The sequence below is a fragment of the Neopsephotus bourkii genome, unplaced genomic scaffold, assembly GCF_033783945.1.
Source record: "Neopsephotus bourkii isolate Nb327-2 ecotype Australia unplaced genomic scaffold, CSIRO-AGI_Nbou_v1 NB_1629, whole genome shotgun sequence".
Lineage (NCBI taxonomy): Eukaryota > Metazoa > Chordata > Aves > Psittaciformes > Psittacidae > Neopsephotus > Neopsephotus bourkii.
The window spans coordinates 847,340-861,002 of NW_026902104.1; the positions used below are offsets into that span (position 1 = coordinate 847,340).

The following is a 13,663-nucleotide window of genomic DNA, read 5'->3' on the forward strand; positions in this document are numbered from 1 at the left end:
GCTGGTCTTGGTTGGAATTGCAATTAGAGGTGCTATGGAGAATGAGATTGAACACATGAGAATGTTGTAAAGATAAAGCAGATTCAGGCTGCCAGAGCAAGTCATGTAGGTGTTGGATGAAGTATCATAGAAGTACATTCAAACATACTCACATGTTGATTAAATACTTGATTGTGTTGGGTCACTATTGAAGTAAATTGTTGAATTGGGGGAACCTTTTAGGCTATGTAATGATTTTTAAAATCATGTTAGGTTTTTAAAATTCTATGAGAAACCTAGAAAAGGGGGAGGCAAGGTTGGAATCATTGAGTGGCATCTCTTTCAATACAACAGATCCTCTTATTACTTATGCTTAGTGATTGAGAATGAAAAGGACACTGACTTTTTGAAACTAACTTGGTTTAATATGTTTGTTTTGGGGGTAAGTTTAACTTTAGAAACGTACAAGGTTTTACAGAAATGTTGGTTTATATAAACTGTATTTATTTGCCTGCAAAGAGGCAAGTAAAATCAAGGTGTCTAGTAAGGAAACAATACCAGCATGTCTTTTCGTAGGCATTTTCTGGATTGCCTGGGAGGACCTGTGCCAGCACTATGATGTTATTTATTTGAGTTGGAACCCAAGTCTTTTTAAAGAATCTACATGTATTCACAGGTTGGTCAAATAGAGAAAACTTTTGTGTTGGTATTTCACTGCATTTTCTGATGTAGTGTTTTCTTTCTTCCATTCTTCTTAGTTACAGCTGAAGAGGTGAACTCCAACCATGCTCTCTTGAGCCTGACTTTATGCTTTTAAACTCTGAGCCCAGGCTTTGTTTTTGACCTCTTCTGTAACATCATTGAAACTCCAGTGACCTCTGTGATGTTGCTATGGACCTAAGGCTGTATAATCAGACTCTGACCTCAGTCCCACCTCTGTCTGTGGGAATAGAAATCAGATTTTTGTGCAGCCTCTCTTTAAGCAAGTGGCCAGACAGTGCTTGAGTGACCTAGTTTTTATCTGGAATTCATTTTCTTGGCCAGTTGTAAGTTGGTTGTGCAGTGCTTGTTGTCTTTACAGGGTGTGTTCACTGTTGTTTGATTCTGTTTTTCCCCAGTTGCAGTTATCATAAGGAATCTTCCTCGCCTGCTGAGTTTTGTTTTTCCTGAAAACAGTACTTGTCTCCTCCCTAGTATCCATCATACTCAGCCTTTTTGTCCCCCAGTTTGAAGATGTGTGTGCCTCAGTTTTAGAAAGCAAAGGTTTCTCTGTTTCTCTACTCATACTGGGCTTTGTTGCTGCTTTCACACTATTTCTGCATATGCTAGCTCTACACAGGCTCCTTCATCCATAGCGTAACTGGTGAGCTTATCTGCAAAGGCTCCTTCCATCTTTGTGTTCAAATTAATTCTAAAATACACTATGGTGATATAGCAAGTTAGATAACATGTTTGCTAATCTCAGAGCTCATCTACTAGTCTTTTCTTACATTGTGATTGTCATACCTCTGTGTAGGGAAATGCCTAGCGCAGTGGCAGGTGCCATAAAAAGCAGAGTAATGATGGTGCTAATTTGAAGCTTAGTTTATAATGGAAACTTCTATGCCTGCTGTTCAGTGTTAAGAAGGGGGGGGCAGTTTGACTTAAGTGGCTTTATCCACTTCTGATCCCAGCATGCCATACTTTGTTCTCAGTCATCAGCACTTTCTCTTTTATCACACTGTATTTTCATTGTCTGGACACTTCATGAGGCAGCAGGCATATTTTGCAATAGGGTACCTCAAGGATCTGTAGCACTTCATGCAGGTACCCTTCCAAAGGGGAAACGGATGGAATTTCACACTAAAAATTACCTCAATAAAAAACTGGAGGAATAAAATTTGGCAAGGTTTTGAAAAGTAACCATATCTTATATATGGATTTCTATAGTTACAAAAGCACAGGTGTCTTTCATTTAAATCCGTGTATGCAATCATGAGTATAGTCAGGTAGCCCAGATTTCTGAATGGCTTGGCTTTTTCTGTGCTTTGTGTGGTTGCAGTCACCATGCCAAGCAGCCAAGCTGTTTGTATTTAGCATTTTTCATCATCACACCTGTATTGCTAAGTAATTTATAAAACAAAGTTATAAGGTAATGCTTCTGATGTGGTTGTGTTGTCCAGCCACTGCAGTAGAGTCCAGTAGAATACTGGCCTTCAGTAACTGTGTTACTGGTAATAGATAGCTCTGAATAGATGTAGGATCCCTGGCACTATTGAAGGCCAGGTTGGATGGAGCTTGGAGCAACCTGGTCTAGTGGAAGGTGTCCCTGCAGGGGGTTGGAACTAGATTATATTTAAGGTCCCCTAGACCTAAACCATTCTATGATTTGATTTTTAAAGCACCAGATAATGTCTTATTTAACTAACCATGTGTCTGCATTACTTCTAGTACTTGGGATGCCAAGCAAGGTCCCGTGAAGGATGCTTACAGCCTGGCCAATAACCCTCAGTACAAGCTAGAGGTCCAGTGTCCACAAGGTGGAGCTGCCGTATGGGTCCTGCTCAGCAGGCACATCACAGATAAGGTGCTGGGTTCTTTTCCTGTATTGTGAGTTCTGCAGCATCTTCTGTAAGCCTTCCTGTATAGCATTCTGTTATTAGTATATCACTGCTTATGTTTCTTGTTCAGGTATTTGTCTATGTATATGTCTACAGTTTAAGTTTAGCAGCTGCATCCACATACAAACAAGATCGTTGAAATAGACCCAGATTAAAAATAGAGCTAAGTGATTATATTCCACTATAAAGGTTCTGAAGTAACTTTGAATCCCGGGGCCTGAACTGTTATAAGTGAAATCAGTGGCAGTTTATTTACTTCAGGTGTTTTAAAATAACATTGGATTGGGTATCTCCATAAATACTAATATCGGCTCATACCATGTGGTGATCAATGGGGATGATAGAATGTGTACTTGATTCTGATGAAGCATTACTTATGTTCCACAGAAGTGTACAAATCTACTTGATCTGTGTTTTTTTTACAGGATGACTTTGCACACAATCGGGAATTCATTACAATGGTTGTATACAAGACTGATGGCAAAAAAGTTTACTATCCAGGTTAGTGTACCTTAATTGCCAAGACGATTGTTAGAAGGAAATGAAGAATTGCAAAGGATTTTGTGGAGAGAAAAGGCACTTTTTGCTTTAAAACTAGAAGCCTTACTCCAGGAGGTCAGTCTTCTGACACAGTTGTTTAGGTCAGTGTGACCACCTTCAACAGTCTACAGGAATAAACCAAGCTGTACATGTTGGAAGTGTTTAGAGGGAACAGATGATGTGCTTCTGTTTATCTGATAGCATAATTATTTCCCCCATTTCTGACATTATTTAAAGGATTATGGCTTCCATTAAATGTAAATAATCAAGGTTAATTGTTCTGTGAACTTGGCTTAGTAAAGTTTCTAAGCAGGCTCATGAGGTAAAGGTGAACGCTTCAACATATGTCAGACTATCAGGTCTGGAATGCTTAAGGGAAGTATTTAGATGTCCAAATTTTATGAGAGTATTACACGTGGTCATTTTACATCAGATTCTACTCACCTTGAGAAAAAGGGTCTTGGCTTTTGGAGCTTTGTAGCTGTGAAAAAGCTGTTTGTGTTTTATTTCAAGAGAGATAGGAGATATGAAACATAGGAAGTAAAAGTAATTCCTGGTTGAATGGCTAGATTGCAACTTTAGGGTAGAGCTAATAATTTTGGGGGGGGTTATTTATTATTTACATCAAGTTAGAGATCTATGTAAAAGATATTATTTGGATTTCTTCAGTGAAGGTGCATCCCAAGACAGGTAGGATTTGGCCTGTTGCTTTTACATATAGGGATCTGCTTTAGAACCAGAGTTGCATTCAGGTAGTTGCTCATATGCAACAGGTAATAACAACAGCTAATGTGAGAGTAGCTTTTAAAGCTTTTTTTCACCAAAGAGTGGAATTTGTGGGGTTTTTTCCTGTTGGAATGGTTGGTAAGGTTGCATTATTCATCTCTGTTCTTATTCAGTGTATTCTGCTGACCAGTTCCACTAGAATCTAAACTGTCTGCAGAAAGCATCCTTTGAGACCTGAGCAAATCATCATCTATTTTTGCAAGAGCTGATCTTGTTAAAGCATCTGCTTCTCCATATACCCCAAGACTTGCTTCTGGTGTGACCAGTACTTGTGGCAGTGCTTATTTTACAGTGTGTCTTACTGAAAGCATTAAGTGGGCAACCAAACACACTTGCATAGTAGAAGAAATTGTTCAGTAGTGTTTGAAAGAGACAGTCTTCCACCAAGACCACTAGCAAGAACTGGATGATTCATATGTTTTGTCTCGCTACCCAAACTCTTTTATAAACTTCTGATCTCACGAGCTCAAACTTGTTTAATCTTTTTTCCATGGAAATCAATTGGTCAAGTTGCAGTATTATTTTTACCATCTGTTAAAATGAGACTGGAACAAAGCAGGTTGATCCCTTAGCAGTGAGGCAAAGATTTCCCTTTCCTAAGCTGCTTATTGTTTTATAGTAATCCTTTCCCCTCTCCCATCTTGCTTAGTGGAGAAAATAAAAGGATGTGATCCTGGGCCTGTTGAAGTAGCTGCTAGATGTGTTCCTGCTTCCCTGGAATGAAAAGTAGTCTGGAAGGAATCAGCTAGAGGCTAAATAACAAATTACATTGTCTAACTGTAAAAGCAAATATTTAGGATGTTTATCATAAGTAGTGCATGTGCTTGGTACTGCGAATCGACTACATCTGTATAATGATCACAGGGATTTGGAGAGAGAAAGTGTGTGTGACTTAGTTAAAGCAATTTACATGTTTTCAAGTCTTGTTTTCCTAGTGGCCAAAGATTTGGTAGCTTGCATTCTGAACTCTCCAACCAATGGAGAAAGAGCAAGCTCCTCAGGGAGTTTTAAAGAGTGATCAAAGATGCCTTATCTTTCTCCTGAAATATGAGCATCACTGCAGTAGGTCTTTGAGTAGTGACATTGGTGGGAGATGGATAAGCAGTTCTTGAAGGTTGTGGGATTTAAGCTGTACTTTCAAGTGTAGAATTTGTGTCCCATCATGTGTCATGCATCTCTTGATAAGGTTGAAGGTACCAGTGATAGTTGCTCTTGCCTGTCCTTTTTATGAGCAAATCTTGAGGCTCTATTCTTTTGAGAGCACTCAGGTCTGCTTGCAGTCTAACCTTAATACCAACAATCTGACTTTCCTGGCAAAATTCATTGATACAAAATGGCTGAGAAGTTTACCAAGCTGGGGGATTTTATGATCAGAGAAAAGTGTTCATCCTTCTCTTTTCTAGCTTCTCCTCCTCCATATATTGATGGTATTCGGATCAACAGTCCTCATTATCTGACCAAGATAAAGCTGACCACTCCGGGGCCCTATACGTTTACCTTAGTGGTGTCTCAATATGAGAAACAAAACACAATCCATTACACCATCAGGGTATGTACTGTCAGTTTCATAATGAATATTAACAACTAAACTGTAAAATATCCTTTATTTGTAAGTTTGATTAAAAAAGTGTACTTCTGGATTGATGGTGTTATTTTGGGGAGGAAGGTTATGAGTGATGGAGCAGAACCATTGGATGAGGTGTTTGATAATGTTCTTTGTTTATAGTTAAGACAACATAGTGTGTATGTTTTGAGTAATGAAACTTCAGTAACTAAACTAGCTGGAAAATACTTCTGTTTCCTAGCATAAAAGATGTATATCTGTACAGGCAAAGCATTGGCTCCCTATATATCCAAAATAAGGCTATTTTATATCCGAATTAACATTTAAAGTCTTTTAGCTTCTCCTAAATTCTTGGACTCAGTATTTGGGTTTTTCTGTATCCCCTCAGTCATGCAATGTTCAACGCTTGATGTCTGGTTTTGTCACTGAAAAAAGTAAAACACAGATCTTTAAGTAGACCTAAGTCTTCTTAGTCTCAGACTACTCTGGATTTCAATTTCAGACAAACTTGTCTGATGAGCAATATAGGCATGTAGTGAACAAGTATCTAAAAATGATGAGTAGGTAATTCTGCTCTTTTATTTTAACCTGTCATCATTTTGTATGAGAAGTGCTAGATTTTGTATGAACACGAAACCAGCTGCTTCTTTTACAACACAGGTGTATTCCATGTGCAAGTTCACCTTCTCCAAGATTCCCACACCTTACACCATTTCCAAACGGGTAAGGAAGTATTTTTTTCTATGGGGCACTGGACAATAATTCTGGTTTGGCTTTTCCATATTTGAGATGTACAAGGTTTTTAAATACATTTTTGTACTACTGCCCAAAAATGCCAGCTTAGGCCATGTCCTCACAAATGACACTTCTTAATGAGAACTTAATCTAAGCATCATTAGCACAAGGCCAACCCTCTATTTAAGTTACATACAGTTTGCCAGTTAGCTGTTCTGTTAGCATAATTCATACCAACATAAAAGTCCTTGGGCTGGCTCACTTTCACAGCACTCTGGATGGATGGAGGCTTAACTTCCACTGCATTTAGTACATAAATTCTACCTTCAGTGCAGAGTGTGTTGTTGCGGCTGCACCGTTGCAGAAGCACTTTAAAGCCTTTAGAATAGACTGACCTTTAGAATAACCATCTGTACCCTAATACACAGTTACTCTGCAGAGATCAGGTTGATTGTGCTAGTACTACTGCAGAGTAAAACCACTGTAGAAGTGTTGCTCATCTTCCCTTGAGTGATTTTCTTGGAAAACCCCTTGGCATGGTGGGACAAAACCAGCACTGACAAACCAAAGGCACCAGTAGCAAGCCCGTGACAAATGGACTGAGGATGGTAATACCACAGTATATTAATGTTCCTCAATTCTGCAAAAGGTCTGTATCCACTGGGCTAAGCACTCATGGTGCCAAATGGGATCAAGGCAATATACTGGTGGCAAGTTTCATGTAGAAATGCTCCCTGAGAGTACAGAGGCAGAGCAAGAGGAAAAAGAAACCTAACCAGAAGCCCAGGCAGTTTTGGGGGCAGCTGCTGTTTGTATTTCAGTTGTCAACATGAGCTGTAGTTATACCTTCAGCTTGAAGTATAAATATAACCAAGGGCTCACAGGATAAAGTAACTTGCATGTATTTTCATGCATTAGCAGTTTTATCCTCAAGAAAGAATAAGGCAGCAGCTGTTAACTGTAAGCTCTGTGCCTACCCTGGGGAATCCTACTAGAGGCAGAAGTTTTCTGTCCAAACAGTGATTCCTGTGGGAAGAGGGAAACAAGGCTAGTTTGAGCCATGGTGGAAGTCTGTTTTCTAGGAGACTCATGCCTGAAGCAGAGGATCACATTACTTTGTGTGGTCAGAAGGGAAATGTCAGCTTGCAGCTAGTTCAGACAGTGTTTCATACCAGTTGTTATTTCTGGAACAACCCCTTGAAGTGAGCCTGTTCTGGAGAACACTCAGTGGCTAGAGAAATTCCTGGGAAGAAGACAAGGTGACTTGCTTAGTTTGTCCAGAAACCATTGTCCTTTTTAGCTCTGAAGAACTGGGCCTAGTTTGGTGGAGTACTCTACGAAGTCAAAGCCTCACTGAAGGTGACCAGCCTGTTTGAGGCAGGACATCTGTTTTATGCTATAGTATGTTTCAAAAGAGCATAGAGTATATGGAAACCTCCTGCTTATTATTTGAAGATGTGTGTCTAGTATTCAAATAAAAGGCATGTTCAACTTATCCAGGGCCAGCTCTGCCTTTATGACTAAATACAAAAGTTAATCAGGTGGGCTTAATGTTTATTTGGTCTTTTCTTAGCAGTCATCACACTTAACCTGCAGATAACTAACTTGCAGTTTACATGGAACAGCAAGTTGTGTTAGATGTCTTATACTAAAGTTGAGTGGTTGGCTCTATTGCTCACCAGGGGGATTCCTAGACCTGAGTGCAGCAAAGGTGGAAAAGGCCTGGATAGCTATAGCAGGTTTAGGTTCCTGGGTAGTAGCCTGGTGAGGGAGGAAATTCCCCTTGCTTCCAAACTTGCCATGTTTGAGGCTTTTGGACACAGAGTTAAGGAATTAATCACAAGAGAAAAATGAAATGTTGCTCCTTGTTTGAGTGAAAGGGGAGGGAGGTAAGAGAAGAAACAGATCTCGGCTATAAATCTGTGTGAATGCCTGGCATGTCTTGCAAGTCTAACCTTTCAGCTTCAGGACTAGCAGAGGAACTTGCAAACAGATGGCCCATTTCTTAAAGTTGGAGCAGCATTTTTCCTTTTGTATTTCTTTGTCCTTGTGAAATCTGTCCTTTATGTCTATCTTGTCCCTGTAACGCCGGTTATCAGAGTGCATGGAGGTGAATGGACAGGGCTGCAGGCAATGATTTCAAAAGCAGAGGTACAACACAAGTAGCATTGGACTTCCTGTAGTTCTGTTGTTTCTTGTTTGGTGCAAGAGGAGTACGTGAGCAAACAAAATAGCCTGCAGAGTCCAGTTGTCACAGGGTAGATGGGAATATCGATCTTTTCGTAGATGCAGTTTGTCATAGTCAGAAACAGTCACTCATTACTTACTTAATAGAGATGGAGAAAAATACAGTGCATTTCCAAGGGATCTGGAGAGGGACTCTTCATCAGGGACTGTAACAACAGGACAAGGGCTGATGGGTTCAAACTGAAACAGGGGAAGTTCAGGTTAGATACAAGGAAGAAGCTCTTCCCTGTGAGGGTGGTGAGGCACTGGCACAGGGTGCCCAGAGAAGTTGTGAATGCTCCATCCCTGGCAGTGTTCAAGCCCAGGTTGGACAGAGCCTTGGGTGCCATGGTTTAGTGTGAGGTGTCCCTGTCCATGGCAGGGGTTGGAACTGGATGACCTTAAGGTCCTTTCTATCCCAAACCAGTCTGGGATTCTATGATCTAAGGCTTTGATCAAGGCGGGTGGACTGCTGCAGTGAAAGTTTATGAATTCTCAACACAGGCTTTCACTTGCACTTTAAAAATTAGCAGAAATTACTAAAGTGAGTGACCTGTGAAGCGAGAGGAGCCTCTAGTCTTGTTTGTATAAATAAGCAATACAAACCCTCAGCATATAAAGTATTCTTTGTACTTTTGACTTCTTTCAGGTTAATGGACAGTGGAAAAGCCACAGTGCTGGAGGATGTGGAAACTTCAGAGACACCTACAAAAATAACCCCATTTATCAATTCCAGCTGGACAAGAATGGACCATTACTAATTGAACTACGGGGACCAAGGTTAGTAGACATTAAGCATCAACACAGTGAGAGTATCACAAGCTTTGTCAGTATCTTCTGCAGGGAGGGTAGGAAGCTCCCTGAAAATCCTGAAACAAGGTATAGGAGGTAGCTCAGCTTTTGTACTGCTTTTGTTCCTGACTTCACCATCAGTACTTCTAAATGTGTTTTAAACGTGCACGTTTGCTACTGAGGAAGTCCTTGACCTACAAGGAAAGCAGGAGCCTTCTTTCTCCTCAGTTTTGGGGTCTGAGCAGAGCTAGGCCTTGCATGAAGGGAAGAAGGTGCAAAGGACTTTTTCTTCCTCTTTAATTATGATCATAATTCCTTTAGCAGTAGAGCTAATAAGCGAGATGCTAAACCCTTACAGGCTCTCAATCAGTTGCAATTCTGAAAGTGCATTTACTCTACCACTAGCAAGCCAGAAGTATCAGATGTCAGTGCTCTATAGTCTAGACCTAGACAGGTCAAATTCCTTTGGCAAAATCAATGATCTACTTCAAACCACCAGTATACAGTGCTTCCAAATAGTATAATCTCCTGACAGGCAGTCAACTGTTTTATCTTTTGCAAAGCTGTGCAGTGCCTCCACCAAATGGCAGTGGTTTTCTGTCCATCCTCCCCTCTTTGAGGAAGCTTTTGTCATGAAATGGAGTGCCAAAGTGTGTGGCTATACAGTTCCACTAATCAAGCAGGTTCTGTATGTATTTTGTCCTGCATTTGTAGCATATATGGGTAGTCTGAATGACGAGGCAGTGGCGCCTGTCACGGGCATGAACAGGTAGTAGACAAGCTGTCCTAAGTTAGAGTACAACATGAAGAACCCTGCTGAGGTCACTGACATTCATTCCTCTGACAGCGATCAGATCACATCCCAGGATCTGCACCATGTGGCAAGGGATTGAGTGACCAGAAGTTTAACTAGTTGAAGTCTGCTTAAATGTGGAGGCAGCCTTCTAGCAGGCATTTTCCCCGTACTGTGCTTCTGAACCTGAAATGTGTCCTGTTTTCCTCCAAATTCTACTTTCATGTCATGGCAAGTTTGACTTAACATTGCTGTCACAAATGTGACAATACTTTCTGATGTCTTCCAGTCATGTTGTCTAGTTTTTAATAAACAGCCCTCTTCATGGTGATGCTGATGACCCAAATAACCATAGTAACAGTCTGTCATGTTGCTTGCAGGCAATACAGCGTTGGTTTTGAAATCATCACAGTCTCAACAGTAGGAGAACCTGGTTCCTATGGCTTTCAGAAAAAGAGCAGTGGTGACTACAGGTAATGCTCACTTAATGAAGTCTTAAGAGGTCTGAAACATACTTCAGATTTTAGTTCTAACAGGTAGTTTCTTTTGTCATAGGTGTGGATTTTGCTACTTGGAATTGGAGAACATAGTTGCTGGAGTTTACAACATTATCCCTACCACATTCCTGCCTCAACAAGAGGGTCCTTTCTTCTTAGACTTTAACAGTGCTACTCCTCTTAAGGTATCACAGCTGCAGTGAGGAGACAGATCTATACATTCCTGTTTCAGGATGTGGTTTTGATCTGTCCCACTGTCTGAGAACAGGTGAATAACTCTTACTACACATACACAGAAAATAAAACCATTCTAAAGTTATAGCCAAAAGCATGGAATTGCTGGTTTGCCAGTTTAACTGTTGCAGACAACTGTGGGATTTGCTGCTATGGTACTGGAGCAAGCGCTGCTCAACAGGCTAAGTGATTATAGGCAAATGGCAGACTCCATTTATTGCAGTTTTTTCACACTTCAGAGTCTAGTGAGTTAAGGGAAAAAAAACCCTCACAGTGATATCCTCTTTTCCCAAACTACAAGGTATATGGGCTTAAGATTTTATTGTTAAAAGTAAATATGTAAGAAAAAGAATGTTCTTTGCCATTCAGGTTGGTTTGGTGATTTTCTAAGCAAAAAGGCAGCATTTAAATCTCAGAGCACAGGTGCCACTTGGTCATTGGGAAACTAAGAACGCATGCTACGGGAGCACCAGAAAGATGTGTGCTAAAATCATTCCCTGGGAAGTCTGCTATTAGCCCTCTCCAGCACATACAAGATCCTTTTGTTTCATTTCCTTCATAAGGTAGCTGTTTAACAAGTGTCTGTCTTGACAAGGGCACTGAAAACACAAGCCTTGGAAAACACACTGCCCTTCTGACTGCAGTTCTTGCAGACACCATCTGGGCTAGGGAATTTGTGACAGGTTTGTCACAGTGTGACTTGACTTACCTTCTTTTGCAAGGAAGTTTCTGATGATTGAGCAAATTAACAGAGGGCACAGCAGAGGCACAAGCTGAGCATAAACCACATTAGGTTCTTTGTGGTTATCCTTGGCTTGTGGAGTACACACCAAGAATGGCTTCATCCTGACAAGACTAATTCCGATCTCATTTTCCCTACAACTTTGTGCTGTTTTTAGCTGAGGTTAAACCAGAGTGGCAGTGGAGTCCTGCATGTATTTCTCACCTGTGAACATAGTTAGGAAGTCTCAACTAAGACTGTGTTTGACAAGACAAAAGGTTTTGCCAGAACTGCTTGCTTTCATTACTGTGTTCTTGCACATCCTTTGCTGTTTGAGATCAGGCTGGTAGATTTGCCTGCTCTGCAGGAAAGGGTTTTTCTTTCCTCTCTTGAGCACAACCTAGTGCCAAACCTTAAGCTGGATCAGATGAGTGCAAGGCTCAGTTTTCATTATGTGCTAAAGTAAAAGCAAGGAATGTACTCACTTTCTTAAGGACAAAGGCTCCTGTCCCCACCAGGATCCACTGACATTTCTTGCACATGCAGGACAGGCACTGGATTGTGCATATCCCCATAAGCACACAAGGGTTTAAGGTTAGTATCACTGTCCATTACAGTGCAAGACTTACTCAGATATTGCACCTACAAGAACAGTGTTAGTTTCTCCCCTTCAGATATAGGATGGAATACTCAGGTGGAATATTGAAAAGTAAATACATCATATTCTTATAAATTTTACTATACAGATTCTGCTTGTGGCAAATTACTTTTATAATAAAATTTTCTTACCCTTTCTTCGTAGAGAAAAAGAAGTTCATGTCAGCACTTATGATTTGCTTTGATATTTTTTGTCAAATATATAATTTTATATTATTTCCACAAACAAAGCAGGAAAAATTATGGGAAAGTGAACTGATCCTTAGATTTTTAACACAGCATCTAGGTTAAGCTTTTCTTGATACCCCCTTACCATTTTTGATCCATGTGACAGAGGCTACAAGGTGCTGATGCAAGCATGGAAATGTTATGCAGCAAGGCATTTACATAGCTGCCCAACAGCTCAGCCTGTATCAAAAGTACACCAGTCATGTTACTTCCAGGTTCACAGCCAGGCACCTCTTGCCCCTTAAGTCTTTTCTGCCTGTAAACCTCCAGTTCAGGCCTTTAAACATTCAAATACAAAGCCTCATAAAACACACCAAAAAACATGCTGCTCTCCCAAGCTGTTTATCACATGCTGCGCAGTTGTGATTACTGCCTGAGCAACACAATGAGGGATATGATGGACAAAATGAAAGCCAGTTACTCTAAGGGGCTTTAAAAGGATTTGGATTTTGATTTACTAAGTACTAAGGGAAGACTACTGCAAAGGAATGACTTTCAGTTCTCTGTCAGCAGTGCAGAGGGGTAGCTGGAGATAGATAGCCTCTGCACGAGCTCCAACATTCTCCTCAGACTCTGCAAAGCCTTGTTTGTAGAGTTTTGGATTAAATGCTGCTCTTACAGCTCAGGATGAGCCAGCTTCACAGACACACCTCCCCAGTTAATACAGGTTAGTACTTGGTTACTCCAATCTATCAGTTCTCAAGGAAGTACCCGTGGATGAACGGTATCAACATGCAGGTTTCATGTAACTACTTTGTACAATGATTAGGCACTTGACCATACAACCTATGCCAAGTGTGACCAACAACTAATTAGAATAGTCTGTGTACTTACAGTAGCAGTCTTCATGACTTAGTCAAAAAGGACATTTACATTGTTTGATTAATACCAAAGAAGTTAAATTCCTAAGTTAACTTTTGCTCTATACATTCTCACTTCAGCTGAAGTGATCACATGTACTTTGATACACCAAAGGCTTATTTTTATACCCTTGAAGGCAGCTACCATCGTATCGCACTTCAGAACACACAACTTGCTCCAGCAGACAACAGCGTAACTACAAAAGTTTAAGTAAAAGTATGTAATACAACGTGCCACTTCTGTATGGCTTTGCATTTTGTATTTGGTACTGTCAGTCCCAGCTTTTCCCCACGTAATGGTCAGATCAGAACTGGAACCATGGACTTCTTTCCTAAGCAGTGACTGGGCTGGGAAATGCTAGCAAGGGAAGGATTCAGCCTTCAGGGATGCAGAAGATGTAAATGTATGAATAATTAAAGCTATTAAAGCTTAACAGCTGTAATGTGTTGA

The 13,663-nt window shown here is 40.5% G+C and overlaps 1 protein-coding gene across 4 annotated transcripts in view; it reads left to right on the top strand.

Moving 5' to 3' along the window:
- The window catches only part of CAPN7 (calpain 7), a 28,154-nt gene extending 17,334 nt beyond the window's left edge, over positions 1-10,820 (top strand). For 3 of the 4 annotated variants that reach the window (XM_061373153.1, XM_061373154.1, XM_061373155.1), the window contains 8 exons: positions 556-655; positions 2,410-2,545; positions 3,005-3,080; positions 5,309-5,454; positions 6,130-6,192; positions 9,080-9,210; positions 10,396-10,488; positions 10,571-10,820. In XM_061373153.1, the coding sequence (XP_061229137.1) occupies positions 556-655; positions 2,410-2,545; positions 3,005-3,080; positions 5,309-5,454; positions 6,130-6,192; positions 9,080-9,210; positions 10,396-10,488; positions 10,571-10,715 (890 nt within the window). In that variant the 3' untranslated portion in view covers positions 10,716-10,820. The remainder of the gene's footprint in view (positions 1-555; positions 656-2,409; positions 2,546-3,004; positions 3,081-5,308; positions 5,455-6,129; positions 6,193-9,079; positions 9,211-10,395; positions 10,489-10,570) is intronic. The other variant, XM_061373156.1, reaches the window with a different exon arrangement.
- The last annotated feature ends 2,843 nt before the right edge of the window (positions 10,821-13,663 follow it).